At 32.4% G+C, this 12439-nt stretch overlaps 1 protein-coding gene across 1 annotated transcript; it reads right to left on the reverse strand.

Annotated features, from left to right (window-relative positions):
* Positions 1-2689: 2689 nt before the first annotated feature.
* On the reverse strand, positions 2690-12156 carry LOC106690635 (cathepsin D). The gene is made up of 8 exons (XM_014436138.3): positions 12010-12156; positions 10073-10181; positions 9789-9995; positions 9384-9574; positions 7935-8066; positions 6719-6872; positions 2995-3087; positions 2690-2889 (listed from the first exon to the last, which is right to left on the reverse strand). Exons 1-8 carry the CDS (start codon positions 12072-12074, stop codon positions 2722-2724), a joined length of 1119 nt encoding a protein of 372 aa, XP_014291624.1. The 5' UTR covers positions 12075-12156; the 3' UTR covers positions 2690-2721.
* Between the last annotated feature and the right edge of the window lie 283 nt (positions 12157-12439).

The following is a 12439-nucleotide window of genomic DNA, read 5'->3' on the forward strand; positions in this document are numbered from 1 at the left end:
ATATAATATAGCAACAAGCCAGCAATTGTTTTATAAAATTGTGTCATAGTATGACCTCTACCGTCTTCAATTTTGTCCCCCTATTCATTTTACTATCTTATGATTATAGGTCGTAATAACTCCTAAATATAAACTAATGAAGAATATGAGTACATATAGGTAGTACTTCTAAATAAGCAAACGAAGAATCGGAGGACATGTCGTTTGAAATAAACCTATATTTGTACAAAAAGCTGATATTAATACAAGAATTAATACAAAATATGACAAAAATTGAAGAAATACTTATAAAACAATATAGTATCAAAACATAAAGCTTAAAATACTATGTATCTAACACTATTCCTCATAATCTTAAGGCACGCATGGGCAAAGTTAAAAAAAAATCTCTCAAGATATAAATAAAAAATTCTGATCGATGAATGAAGATATCGTTTTAGATGAATGTATTTTTGCTCATGTTCTAATGAATAATAGTAATATAGCATATTATATAAAAATAGACTTTGTCCTAACTCATTCCTATTATGCCCATGTATAACGCATACTACATGGCATTCTAATTCAACGCCCACGAAGTGTTAGGTACAATCCATACGATAATCAGGTATCCTTAGTATGTAAGAGTAGAAATACAGTATAATCTCGGTACTCCGAACACTCCAGTAATCCGAAAAGGCGGAGAAAAAAGTTACTTTTTGAGAAAACTCAGTGAGCATTAACATTTTGGTTTTCAAATAAAAGAGAATACATGTAAAGGACATTTTTAACTTCCCCGTCTATAGCCAAGAAATTCTTATCATCAGGAAAATGGAAAGTGGAAATTTTACAGTTTCAAGATCGGGTAATCTGATTGCCATAATATTGTTCATAATATATTTCGTTGGAATTAGAAATATATTATATTAATCATTTGATTCTGTATAACTAATTTAATTATTAGTAGAAATATGTATAACACAGATTTTGTCGGAGAACTCATTTCTTTTTTATCACTTTTTAAATAAGTCTTAACAAAGAGTATTTTTGTTTTTCGCTTAGAAATGGACGTGTAGCCGCCCAAAATACGGCTAGTGACTAGCGATATTATAAGAGTCGTAGCATCTGATAAAAAAAAAAAAAAACAACCTACTTCATTAAAAAAGAAAACTGTCAAGTTTAAAAAAAAAAAATATGGAGAAACAAAAAATAAATAAAAATAATTATATACATTCATATTTTTTCACCATTTTTCTTAATACTTTCTATAAATTCGAATTTTTCATTAATTAGTTCGGATTATTGATAATTTACTTTATATTAATTTTTGATAATATATTTTTAAATAAACGCATTCTGCCTGCATTATTTCTTAAGTACAAGTGTAATTTAACAAAACTACTTGCGTTACATCAAAGACGTTTTTTTTAAATCAAAATAATTGTAAACAGTAAATTATTTTTCAAAGCCCCATGGGTGCGTGGGTTTGAGGTCAAGATGGACAAAAAACGGGTTGAGGGGAAGCTCTTTTATTGCATTTGAAGTGGGTAAATAGTAAATGAATCAATTATTTTATATATACCCTAGGCATCGATTATTTGAGAGTGTGTGTTTTGGAAAGCGAGAAGAAAGAGATTGCATGCTAAAATATGTTGATAAATAATGCAACATTCAAGGTGCAAAAATTAATCAAATGGCAAGGGAGAAACAATTAACGACGTGCTCTACTCTTCTGAAGTGTCCTTGAGAGCCGTCCTGGTAGAGTTGAGTAATTGCAATCTTATTTCTGCAGGAGGTCCTCAAACTAGAACTTCTATTGGAAACAGAAGGTAACTGGAAGTAGAGGGTAAACAGTTTAATGCTTGCTCTTATGTAAGATCAACTCTGCATCGTTACGACATTCGGTAATGGAGTGTCAATGCTTCTTCATGTTCTTAAATTCATCAATGATAATTTTGTTAATTCTTACTTATTTACGAGCAGTTCATAGTTTTATATCAATTGTTGAATTTATTTAAAATTAAACATTTACGTATATATTATTATTTATGATAAGGCAATGTGAATTGAATCATCATATCCAATAAGGAAGATAACAGAATTTTTTTTTTTATCGTCCAGGGAGTGAGCCTCGGTCACTGCTTTACCTACCATGTTATTGTTTATTACACCGTGTGGCTCGGGATCCAGACATATACACCGTTTCGCTTTACTTTTTAGGATATGTAATAAATAAAATATTTCTCGAACAAATTAATTTTCTGAAAAATGGTTTTTGAGTCTTCACAGGACCCTTAAATTTATTCTAAAATTAAATGAATCCGTTAAAAGAAGGTAAAGTGGGAGAAAAATTAAGTTATACAAGAACGTAGGTCCAACATTACATTTTGAATGGGAATGCCGTTTCCCCAAGGAGTGTAAAATAAACAAGACCTTAGTTTTGGTTAACATTGACCAATTTTAAATTTGACTATTAAATGTTATGCGTTCAATTAAAACATAAAAATCAACAAGTGAAGCCAAACTTTCAAATATAGTTTTCTATTTTATTTATTTTTCATTTATTTTCTTAAATTTTGGAAGAAGAAAAGACTACTGTCATCTTGTTTCCAAATCTCAACCTAATAATATTCTTACTAAGTTTATTTTCTTTTATCAAGAGCTATATCAATAAAATGAACAAAAAGGTGATGACAAATAAATAAACTGATAAATTTTAGTGCATTATTTCTTTATTATACGTTAATGCCTGTAATCATCCTTTAACTCGCCAAACCCAACTCTGTCCTTCTCTTGATCGAAGACTGTGTAGAATCTCTTCATGAAGGCGTCTCCAAGAATCCAAGTTTTTTCTGGGAGGTCGATTCCAACGAGGGAAGATATGCAGGTTGTTCCAAACCTGGTTGGGAACTGTTATGGAAAAGATACAAGGTGTGTAAAACAAATGTGCATAGTATTTGGTGTAGATAAAGGAGGAACGTAGTGAAATATGCTGAACTAGGATGGATAGCTTACCTTCAAAACGTAATCTTCAGCATCGAGGTCGTAATCTTTGCCATTGATTGTGAAAACTAGACCAGGCAGAAATTTCAAGTTCTGGCAATTGATCTGAAAATAAAAACAGATATGACTACGATTTTATTATATTTACTCATATTAGAATTCATTTCAAGAAGTTGAAGGCGGGTAGTTTGTCATAGTAGCAATATAACTTCCGCATAATGTTAACTTTTGACATTAGTGCTTCCTTTAAGAAGAGAATTTATTTTCCAAAATAGACTTAGAGCCGTGCTAGACAATATATAGTGTACTGTTCAATGTACCCATATTTAGTTTTTCCAAAAACTCCAAGATTGTACTTTGTTTCGAACATTGAACATCGTCATTCGAAATATCAATATATTCTGTATACAGTTAAAATTAAAACAAAATATTTTTATTAGAACAATATTATTTTACGAAGGCACAACAAATTAATTTTATGCTGGATTTTGCGCCCCCTAAATCGGTTAGTTCCGTACGGCTTTGCATTGAGTTTGAATTGGGTAACAATTGGATGAGTGACTAAATTCACTAAATTCTGGATAGTTAGGTGGCTCAAATGGAAAATTCTTCATTTTATGCCGCGTTTGGTAATTTAAGAGGGATGGATGAGATATGACTGCCGTCGAGTTACTAATTACACCACTACCGCTATGGTTGTCCTTCTAACCATTCCTCTCTGATCCTTGTGGTGTATGAATACTTCCTACTCACTCGGAGTGCTTTTAAATATTCATGACTTTGGAACTTAAAATGTTAACTATGCGGAGAAATAAAGCTGTGTATTTTTTAATTTCAAAGCGATGGGAACTTTTTTATACTACTGGACTACCATAATTGCGATTTATTAATGCTTTGTATTTTTTTAGTTGGTATTATGTTTCTTGTTGATTTTTAGTTGAGCCAATATTACTCATGGGATTAATTTAGCCCAAGGTGATTCAAACTATTCTTCTATATCTCTTTTCTAGCATACCACTATTGAAACATTGATACCACTCAAGTGTAGTAACATAAATATTAACAGCTAACTTCGCTGTATCGTCAGCACTGTTCCAATTTACGCGTTTTTTTTATTCTAATAAACAAAGTGATTAGCTATAATATTTTTAATACATACAACATAAAATATGGAGAGTTTTTATATTATAAGCCCTGTACTTCAATATTAGTTGTTTATTGAAACGATTCCGTCCGACTGATCCATCAAAGTGTGGTAAAAGATTTTTTAGGAGCGAAATATGTTTATATTCGTTTTTAGCACCTCCAGAAACCCTTACATTTTATATTTCGAAAAAACCGGAAAATAAAATGTTTTGTCCCAACATTTCCACCTTACTTCAAGTGCATTGCTTTAAAAAAAAAAAACTCTGCTGCAATAACTCCAACACAACTCTGCTGTAATAACTTCAGCACAACTCTACTGCAATAACTTCAACACAACTCTACTGCAATAACTTCAACACAACTCTACTGCAATAACTTCAACACAACTCTACTGCAATAACTTCAACTGCAGCAAAGGGCAAAAACCGGATCTAATTAAATAAATTTTGTTAATTAAGGCTAAAACTGGAGATTTTCTATTTTTCAAAGGTTATATTTACATAGGAATTAGATAAGATGCAGAGGAGTCATAAACGATTATATGAAAATGGTCACTATAATAAACAAAATCCAAATAATGAAGTTGAAAACTTTCGGATTTTTAATTTCTTTGAAAAATTGTATTTAATTATTTCAGACGACGCTGAAAATGAATATAATTTGCTTATTCCTAAAAGGATTGTGTTGACCACCTTTACTTTAAGCCTCATTAGGTTTTTTTAAATTATTAGTGAATACAAATCATTCAATAGAATCAGAATTTTTTTTTCTGATTCTCCAGAAAGGGACAAATTGATGGGCACATATTAGCTATGAAAAAATGTATACTTTTTGAGCTACTCAGTAAAAATATTTAATTTTGTTAATCATTTTTTTTTTTACTGAAAAAATCGGAACAGCCTATGTTCCCAGGAAAATCCTGAACATTTGGCGAAAATCCCCATCAAAATCAGATGAACGGTATGGCAGAGCATAAAGTACGAACAAATAAATATTGATTATTATATATTAGATTACTAATGATAGATTATTTAACCGGCCAATTGAGCCTTACATATTTATTGTAAGAGTTAGTTTTTATTTAAAAGTTAATTATGGGGAATATAGTCTCCTTGAAAAGGCACCCTTTACCATTTAAAATATTACAATTATTGAATAATTATAAATGATAAAGATTGATCATTAAATAAATAAATAAAATAGTTATAGTTATGTAATTAAAGAATGAAGGGTCAATTAACAAACATAAACAAATGATATTTATAGATTCGATAAAACAAATCATTGAATTATACTGAAAAAATATCTTGAGAAAAAATGAGATTAAAAAGAATAAAATAATAATGAGGCAGCCTTGAGGATGAGATTGCATTGCCTGTGTTGTAAGCCATTGTACCCACCTTTACTGCTAGTAGCTGGGAGCGAAATTTATAATTTTTTTTTAATGAAATTATCTATCGATTACAATTGAAGTTCAGGATGTAATTGACTGTTTCTTGTAAACCAGGAGGAATCTACTGCGATTCCTTAGACCTTGTCTTTTTTTTTTTTAATTTAATCCTGACATGGTGATTCTAGGTAAAACGATGGTCGAAATGAACTTCAATGGCAAGATTCCCTTGCAATTTTTTACCTGTGAGAATCAGTTTGTTGGGTCTGACGGGCGTCTAAGTGTAAAAACATTTAAACTTAAAAACACTTGAAACAGATTATTCAAATAGTAAATTATTGCCTTAGATCATAGAGGTAATGATAGTTATTTGAAGAAAGAGTGAGTTCAATGATTTGTTTTCAAGTCTGCTCCTGGACTATTTCCTGGAGGATTAATAAGATTGAAAAATATAGTTTTAACTAAACTCAATTATTTGTTGTTGTTTTTTCGGTATCGGATATACAACGGTTTTTGACCCTTCATTTCTGACATACTGGGGAGGGGGTTTATCTACAGAGCACCACCCTATTATAAAACCATAGTGGGGGGTCAAGTTATGAAAGTCGAACCCTCAGGCCGTATTTGAGCCGGCGCCGCAGCAGTTCCCATGTTGCAAAGACCTACAGACCACCTCCTTGAGCTACAGACGGCCCTCACACACCGTTTTCAATGTTAAAAGTTTAGGAAGTGTTTGTGCTGGGTAAACACAATATCAAGTGTTGCTACTAGTAGATTTGTAAACACCTTCGAATACATTCTTACTTGCTTAATGTTGTAACCTTGGTGAAACTACTGTTTGAAAACTGGTACCAGAAGATAAACGGAGATTTTTGTTGGTGTGTGCGTGTGATTTTCTTACTTTGAGCCAAAGTAACTCGCGTTTACACAAAAAATGGAGCCTTTTGCATGATAATATCATTGAAAGTCTTAAAAATACTTTTTTTTTTTGTAATGAAGGCGTTTAAAAATTTCGTGAAAATGGCCACAACATATGTTTTATATTTGTATTGAGTTTAAGCGTTCAGGGAAGGAATGTGTGCATGCAACAATTGTTTTATTCGACAATGCATCAACCTAGTTCTCTAAGACTGCTTGGTTGTAGTTTAGTACAGAAAACCTTAGATAAATGGTTTGCTAAAAATTAAAAATCTGACGAACCTCATATGTGCCGTTGTGGTAGCTACAACCACCAGTAATGTGTTGATACAGCTGGTTGACTTCTTCAACGGGACCTGCGATGACAGGTGAAGCTGAGTCAATTATTGCTTGGCAGCCTTCTCTACAAACAGCCAGTCCGTTGAAAGTGTTCACTCTAAATAAAAAAATATTTATATATCTTTACTGATGATATTAAGGTTATTTTTTTATCTATGCCCAAGTAAAATAACATGTCTATGTACTTTCAAGGGGGATCAAGGGGTTGAGAAAAGGTATTTCTTTGTTAAGCCTCAGCGGAGTAGCCGAGGGACCTATGAAGCATTTCCAGAGATCTTGGACCAGAACCGTCCATGTGAAGAACAGTTAGAGGCGACCCTACCAAAACATGAAAACTCCTGATAAGCAATCCCCAATCAAAGGCAGAACAGCCTAGGCTTTAGATATATGGCTATGAGAGAACAGTCGAGCTATGCGAACTCTGGAATCCTGGGCCACCTCCAATTTTATGTAGCCTTCCTGTGATATGTGGGGTTCTTCTACAGGTTACCGTTTTTATCCCCAACTACTCGTGGGAATGGAGAAGAGGATTTTTAATATAATAGAGGGGAAAGAAGGAAAGGGATAGAAGAAAGACAAAGTAGCGTTGTTAAAAACGAAAACACCTTAGAGAAGAATTTGCCTCAAAATGTACTGATTGATAGAAAAACCACCATTATGGTATGGAGAAAACCATCTCCAAATACTACTTCACGAAAGAAGGATGATGGTAAGAACATTGGTCTACCAATGAAAATGAGTGGGTCCAGGAGGAAAGTATATTTTTGGTATAAGAAACAAAGCAAAGCTGGTTAAGAGTAAAGACTACATGACATCCACATCAGAGCTTACTAAAAAAAGGACCTACAAAATTTTATTCAAGTAATGAAAATACTCTAAGTAGCACAACAGAAAGGACGAAGACTTCCATAGAGCCATCTGAGGACAAAGTGGCTGAAAAAGGATTTTCTTCTACCAGTCATTTCCAATCTGAAAAACATTAGGATAGACATATTTCCAGCAGTCTATCATGACGGCCTGTTTGGAAAGGAGGAGTCTGACTCTGTCCGTATGATCCTCAAAAGTGGCATGTCAACAATTCCATTCAACAACATGGAATCTACGAAACTAAAAATTAAAATAAATATTCGTAAAAACATCAAATCAACCAATAGATTACCTGTCAAGAGCGATCTGCCAGTTAGCTTTCTTGGAAAGTGGGATATAGTTCAATCCAGATTCATCAACGTATTCTTTATCAATACCGAATATAACTTCACCGACTTGAAGAGGAGCTGGATTCACATAATCTCTGAAATGAAAATACACATAATTAGTTTTGAATTTACCTCATAATAATATAATTAATTAATGAATTTATTGTTTAATTATTTAATATGGAAAAATAACTGACACAAATTTGGGGGTGTGAACATCTATGCGAAATCCCATACTTATGAAATAAATGATTTACTGATACAAATTTAGCTTCAACACAAACTTTTTAAGGCACCGAAAATTAACAAAATATAATTAAATATGTGAAAATATTTTTTATGGATAATTCTTGTCCCTATCTGTAATGTCAATTTGTGAAACAATGACTCATTTCTCTCAACCTAACTATACACAGGCTTGATTGAAAATTGAATATTTTTAGAATTACCAATAGTGTAATAATTTTCCATTTTAGAAAGAAAGGAAATTAAAATTGAAAAACGTATGCCACTATCTATTACTTACTACTTGCTAACTGTAGCAGATAAAAGGGTATTGTAATAAATAGACTTTTTGTGTCGTTAGCCATTTTGAAATTAAGTACAAATAATTGTTATGAAACTTAAAAGGTAATTGATAACGGAAACTTAGACTTAAATTGTGCGTTATAAATAAGTGAGAGAATTTAAAGAGAAGTATCTCATAATTCGCCGGTTCATGCATACATTTCAAGAGAGAGTGTGTGAGGACTGCCACAGAACAAGTTCTGAGCGCCTAGTTTTACCCAAACTTGGTTTATCCAATCGGACATCGGATACGAAGATCGCTAACCCTTGTTAGACCTTAAAAGTACAAAGGTTGTCAAAAAATTATTTTCACTCAAATATATATTCATAATCGATAGCCTTAACTAGGAAAACATTTATAATTAATTAAATCTGTACCGCTACAACCCAAGAAGAGTTAGTAGCTTGGAAACCGAAGGGGTGCAGTACTTTGTAAGGAAGTATTGTTACCAACGGTTGTGCAAAGAGGTGATTTAGTTTTACCCATTTGAGGATACCCAATTTATGAGGCTGCGTGAACCCACAGGGCTGACCCAACGGCTACAGGTAACAGATAATTATCTACCACAATGGGATTCGAACCCCGGTCCTTGGAGTCAGTAGTCATTGCCTTACCAATGAGCTGCCCACTCCACAAAACATTTTTAATACTTGAATTTAATTGTCATCCCAAAATTACTATTAAGTAAAAAGGCAAAAATTAATGAATAACAACAATTTAAACTTATTTGAACAAAATTTTAAAAGAAGGGATTCAAAAGTATGCTTAATTATATCATAAAATTATAGCAGTAAAGATATTGACTTAAATTTAAGTTTCTTTAAGTCAATATATATTAACTGACATGTTGTAGCGGAAAGAGAACACTGCCGGAGCGATTCCTTGATCTTTAATGTTCTGCACGGGGATGACTTCCGGTCCACACACAGGGGAGGGGCTGGGGTACGCCAAACCAAAGATTCCATCAAAGGTCTTGCCTTCGAATCCTGCAGTTACCAATTCAAAAGCTTGGCTTTTTACGCTTGCTCCTCCGATCTAAAATCAAGTTACAAACAGAACTAAATGATTCTTAGAATAAGACTACCGCAACAAATCTTAAATAAAAAAGTATACATGTTTACAAATTCACTAATTGATTAATTCCCATCTCCAAATGGGATTGGGTATCAATATCAATTTAGAGAGTAATATCAAAAATATCCACCACGTTAATAATATAAATTTTCTAAAATATATACAAATATTTTACCTCTAAAACATCTTTTTTGTTCAAGGCATCAAAATGACCAGCTGTATAAGGTCTGGAAACTTTACAATCGGTCAAGTTTTCAAAACTCGACGACTGGCTAATAATAAATTTTTCAGAAGGTACCCACAAAGCTGGAGTAGCCGTGTCGAAGAGAACCTTGAACTTCTGCACCGGAGAGCCCAATCCAATTTCGCCAAGGTATTGCACCTATGGATACGTTTATTTAAAAATAAATATATAATAGTATAAATTTAAAGTAAATTGGTAACATCTAGAAAGCTCACGTATCCATAATCCTTGAGATAGCGAGGCCCGTTATTGTAAGTCTTCACGTTGTTAACGTAAGTTTGGAAATCTATAGAATCTGGAAGCTGAGTTCTTTTTAGGGGAATTCTAAAAAATAGATTTTAGCATCAATTACAAACGATAATTTCTATTTATATAAATAGTTTTTTTAGAAAGAAAAATTAATTTTATTAATTACTAAAAACTGAAATATACAGATTATGTATCAATGAATATGTAATATTAATGACTAGAAAATGTAGAGCATGTCAATGTGAACAATAAAGTCGCCTCAATATAGTTTTATTGACTGATCCTCAAGAGCTACAAAAACAAATATAATTAATAGTCAAGACATAAACTTATCAATATATATAATTATATACATGTATAAAAATAATGGTTTTGGTAAGGAAATGAATAATTTAACTAGTTAAAACGAATCTTTGGAAAACCGAACAGTAAGACAATGAAATGGGTTTCAGGAAAGATCTAGCAGACACAGGCAGGGAACATCAATATCGTAGTTAGATTTTGGCCATAAATTTTCTGGAAGTCAGCTGAGCTAAGGATGAGGATAAGGAATGATGTTATACGCCATGCTTCTCGATTGTTGGCGAGGGATTTCCATGCAATTCACTAAATATTACAATAAACTTACGTTAAACGCCGAAAAGACTAAATCTATCATAATTGGATCTCCCTCTCTCCTTAAATCTATCCCAGGGCCGCTAACCTTTTCCTAAACAATAATCATATCTTATTCTATACATCAGCCTAAAATCTTAGTGTCTCTTTTGATCAAACTTTATCCTGGAAACCATACATTGCCCAAATTTCCCGTCGAACCATAAAAAGCCATCTAAAAGCAAATCAATACAATCAGTTATATCCTTCCACTTAAAACCCGTCAACTCTTAGTTTCCTCTCTTGTTTTCCCACACTTTAACTATGGCTGTCTGGTATATGGTGGACACTGGGGTAATCTCGAATCTAAACTTAAACGTCTTATGAATTGCGCAGTACTTATTTTCGGTATCACCAGAGATATGCACATAACCCAGTATTACAATAAGAAAACCTGCAATTAAAATTCACAATGCAAACCGGTACTACCAGATCCCGTTTATCTGACATCTACCACCTAACGAACTCCTGTGTTTGATGAATCATTTTTTACCCGAGTTGCATATCTCTGGAACTCTATTCCCTCTAACCTACGTCATGTACCAGCCTTTACCTTGTTCAAAACTCTTAACTACCTTTTACTTCACCAATCTAATCCAATATTATAATATTACAGATATTTTGTAATTAGCTTTTTGTTTTGTTTTTAGTTTTTTAATTAATTTCTTTTTTCTTCACTGTATATAAGTTATAATTAAGGCCACACTGTTTTAAAGGGACCAAGTCCCAGAATAATAAACTATTTTTCATTTCGTTTAAATATAGACACTGAATCCTGAGACAGAAGAGGTAATCAGAAGCGGAAACGTTGCCCGATCGTAAATTGACATGATAGAAAAATATAATCATGTTTCTATAAATAAATATAAACGTTTATAACGATAAGTGATCAATATCATATAAATGTGAAATACGATTTTTTGAAATTCAATGATTGTTACCACACACTAATAAATTTCTTTATTTGACAATCATTCGTTATAACTGTGTTTGCTATATATGTTATAATAATAATGTCAGTAATATGTTAGTAAAAATATATTGGTAAGGCTTTGAAAACAACCAGTCTGGAAATATTCATCGCTAGATTTTGACAATTTTAATTTAATCGTGTGTTTTGTGACTGTTTCCGAGAAAGTTAATAAAGCGAATTAAGAGTCATGTAGCTCTGATACAATTGTCTGTATTCTTCTCAACTAATTGTATGTCGAATTTATTGTTGTAAAATAGAGATAAACCAAGAAAATACCTGAGTAAGCCCTGTGCTCCTAGAGCAAAGAATAAAACTAGCAAATTGTAGACAGAGACAGACATCCTGGGAGATTGCTATGGAATGAATTAATTGCCCCTGACAGAAGCAATATATAGTGAGCTCAAGTAGTTTTCAACGAGATATAGATATAACGAGATATAGTCAACTGATAACCTACTTAAATTACAAGGGGAAGTTACGGATATCGTAGCGCAGATTTCAATGGAACATGTTTTCGTGATACTAGTTCGAAAAATATTATGCACGAGACCGAGTGTTTTTGCCAATGCGCCCTAGGTGCCAAGAAAAAAAAAAGATATAATTTTGGAAACACTTTTTTATTATCGAATTTCTCCTTTAATCTACATGCATTTAATGGTCATTATTAGGGATAGGATTTTTATGTGCTAAAAAATCCGAAATATGT

This window comes from Halyomorpha halys, unplaced genomic scaffold (genome assembly GCF_000696795.3).
Source record: "Halyomorpha halys isolate HHAL.00 unplaced genomic scaffold, Hhal_1.1 Scaffold1785.1, whole genome shotgun sequence".
Lineage (NCBI taxonomy): Eukaryota > Metazoa > Arthropoda > Insecta > Hemiptera > Pentatomidae > Halyomorpha > Halyomorpha halys.

What these genes read in the sequence shown, in the direction of transcription:
- LOC106690635 (XM_014436138.3), bottom strand. Translation starts at nt 12,074, where the DNA reads ATGTCTGTCTCTGTCTACAATTTGCTAGTTTTATTCTTTGCTCTAGGA. An exon ending in TTCTCTTTCCGCTACAACAT is followed by an intron (nt 8,067 to 9,383) that starts GTCAGTTAATAT and finishes TTTTCATTTCAG; the next exon opens with AGATTATGTGAATCCAGCTC. An exon ending in TGGCAGATCGCTCTTGACAG is followed by an intron (nt 6,873 to 7,934) that starts GTAATCTATTGG and finishes TTTTTTATTTAG; the next exon opens with AGTGAACACTTTCAACGGAC.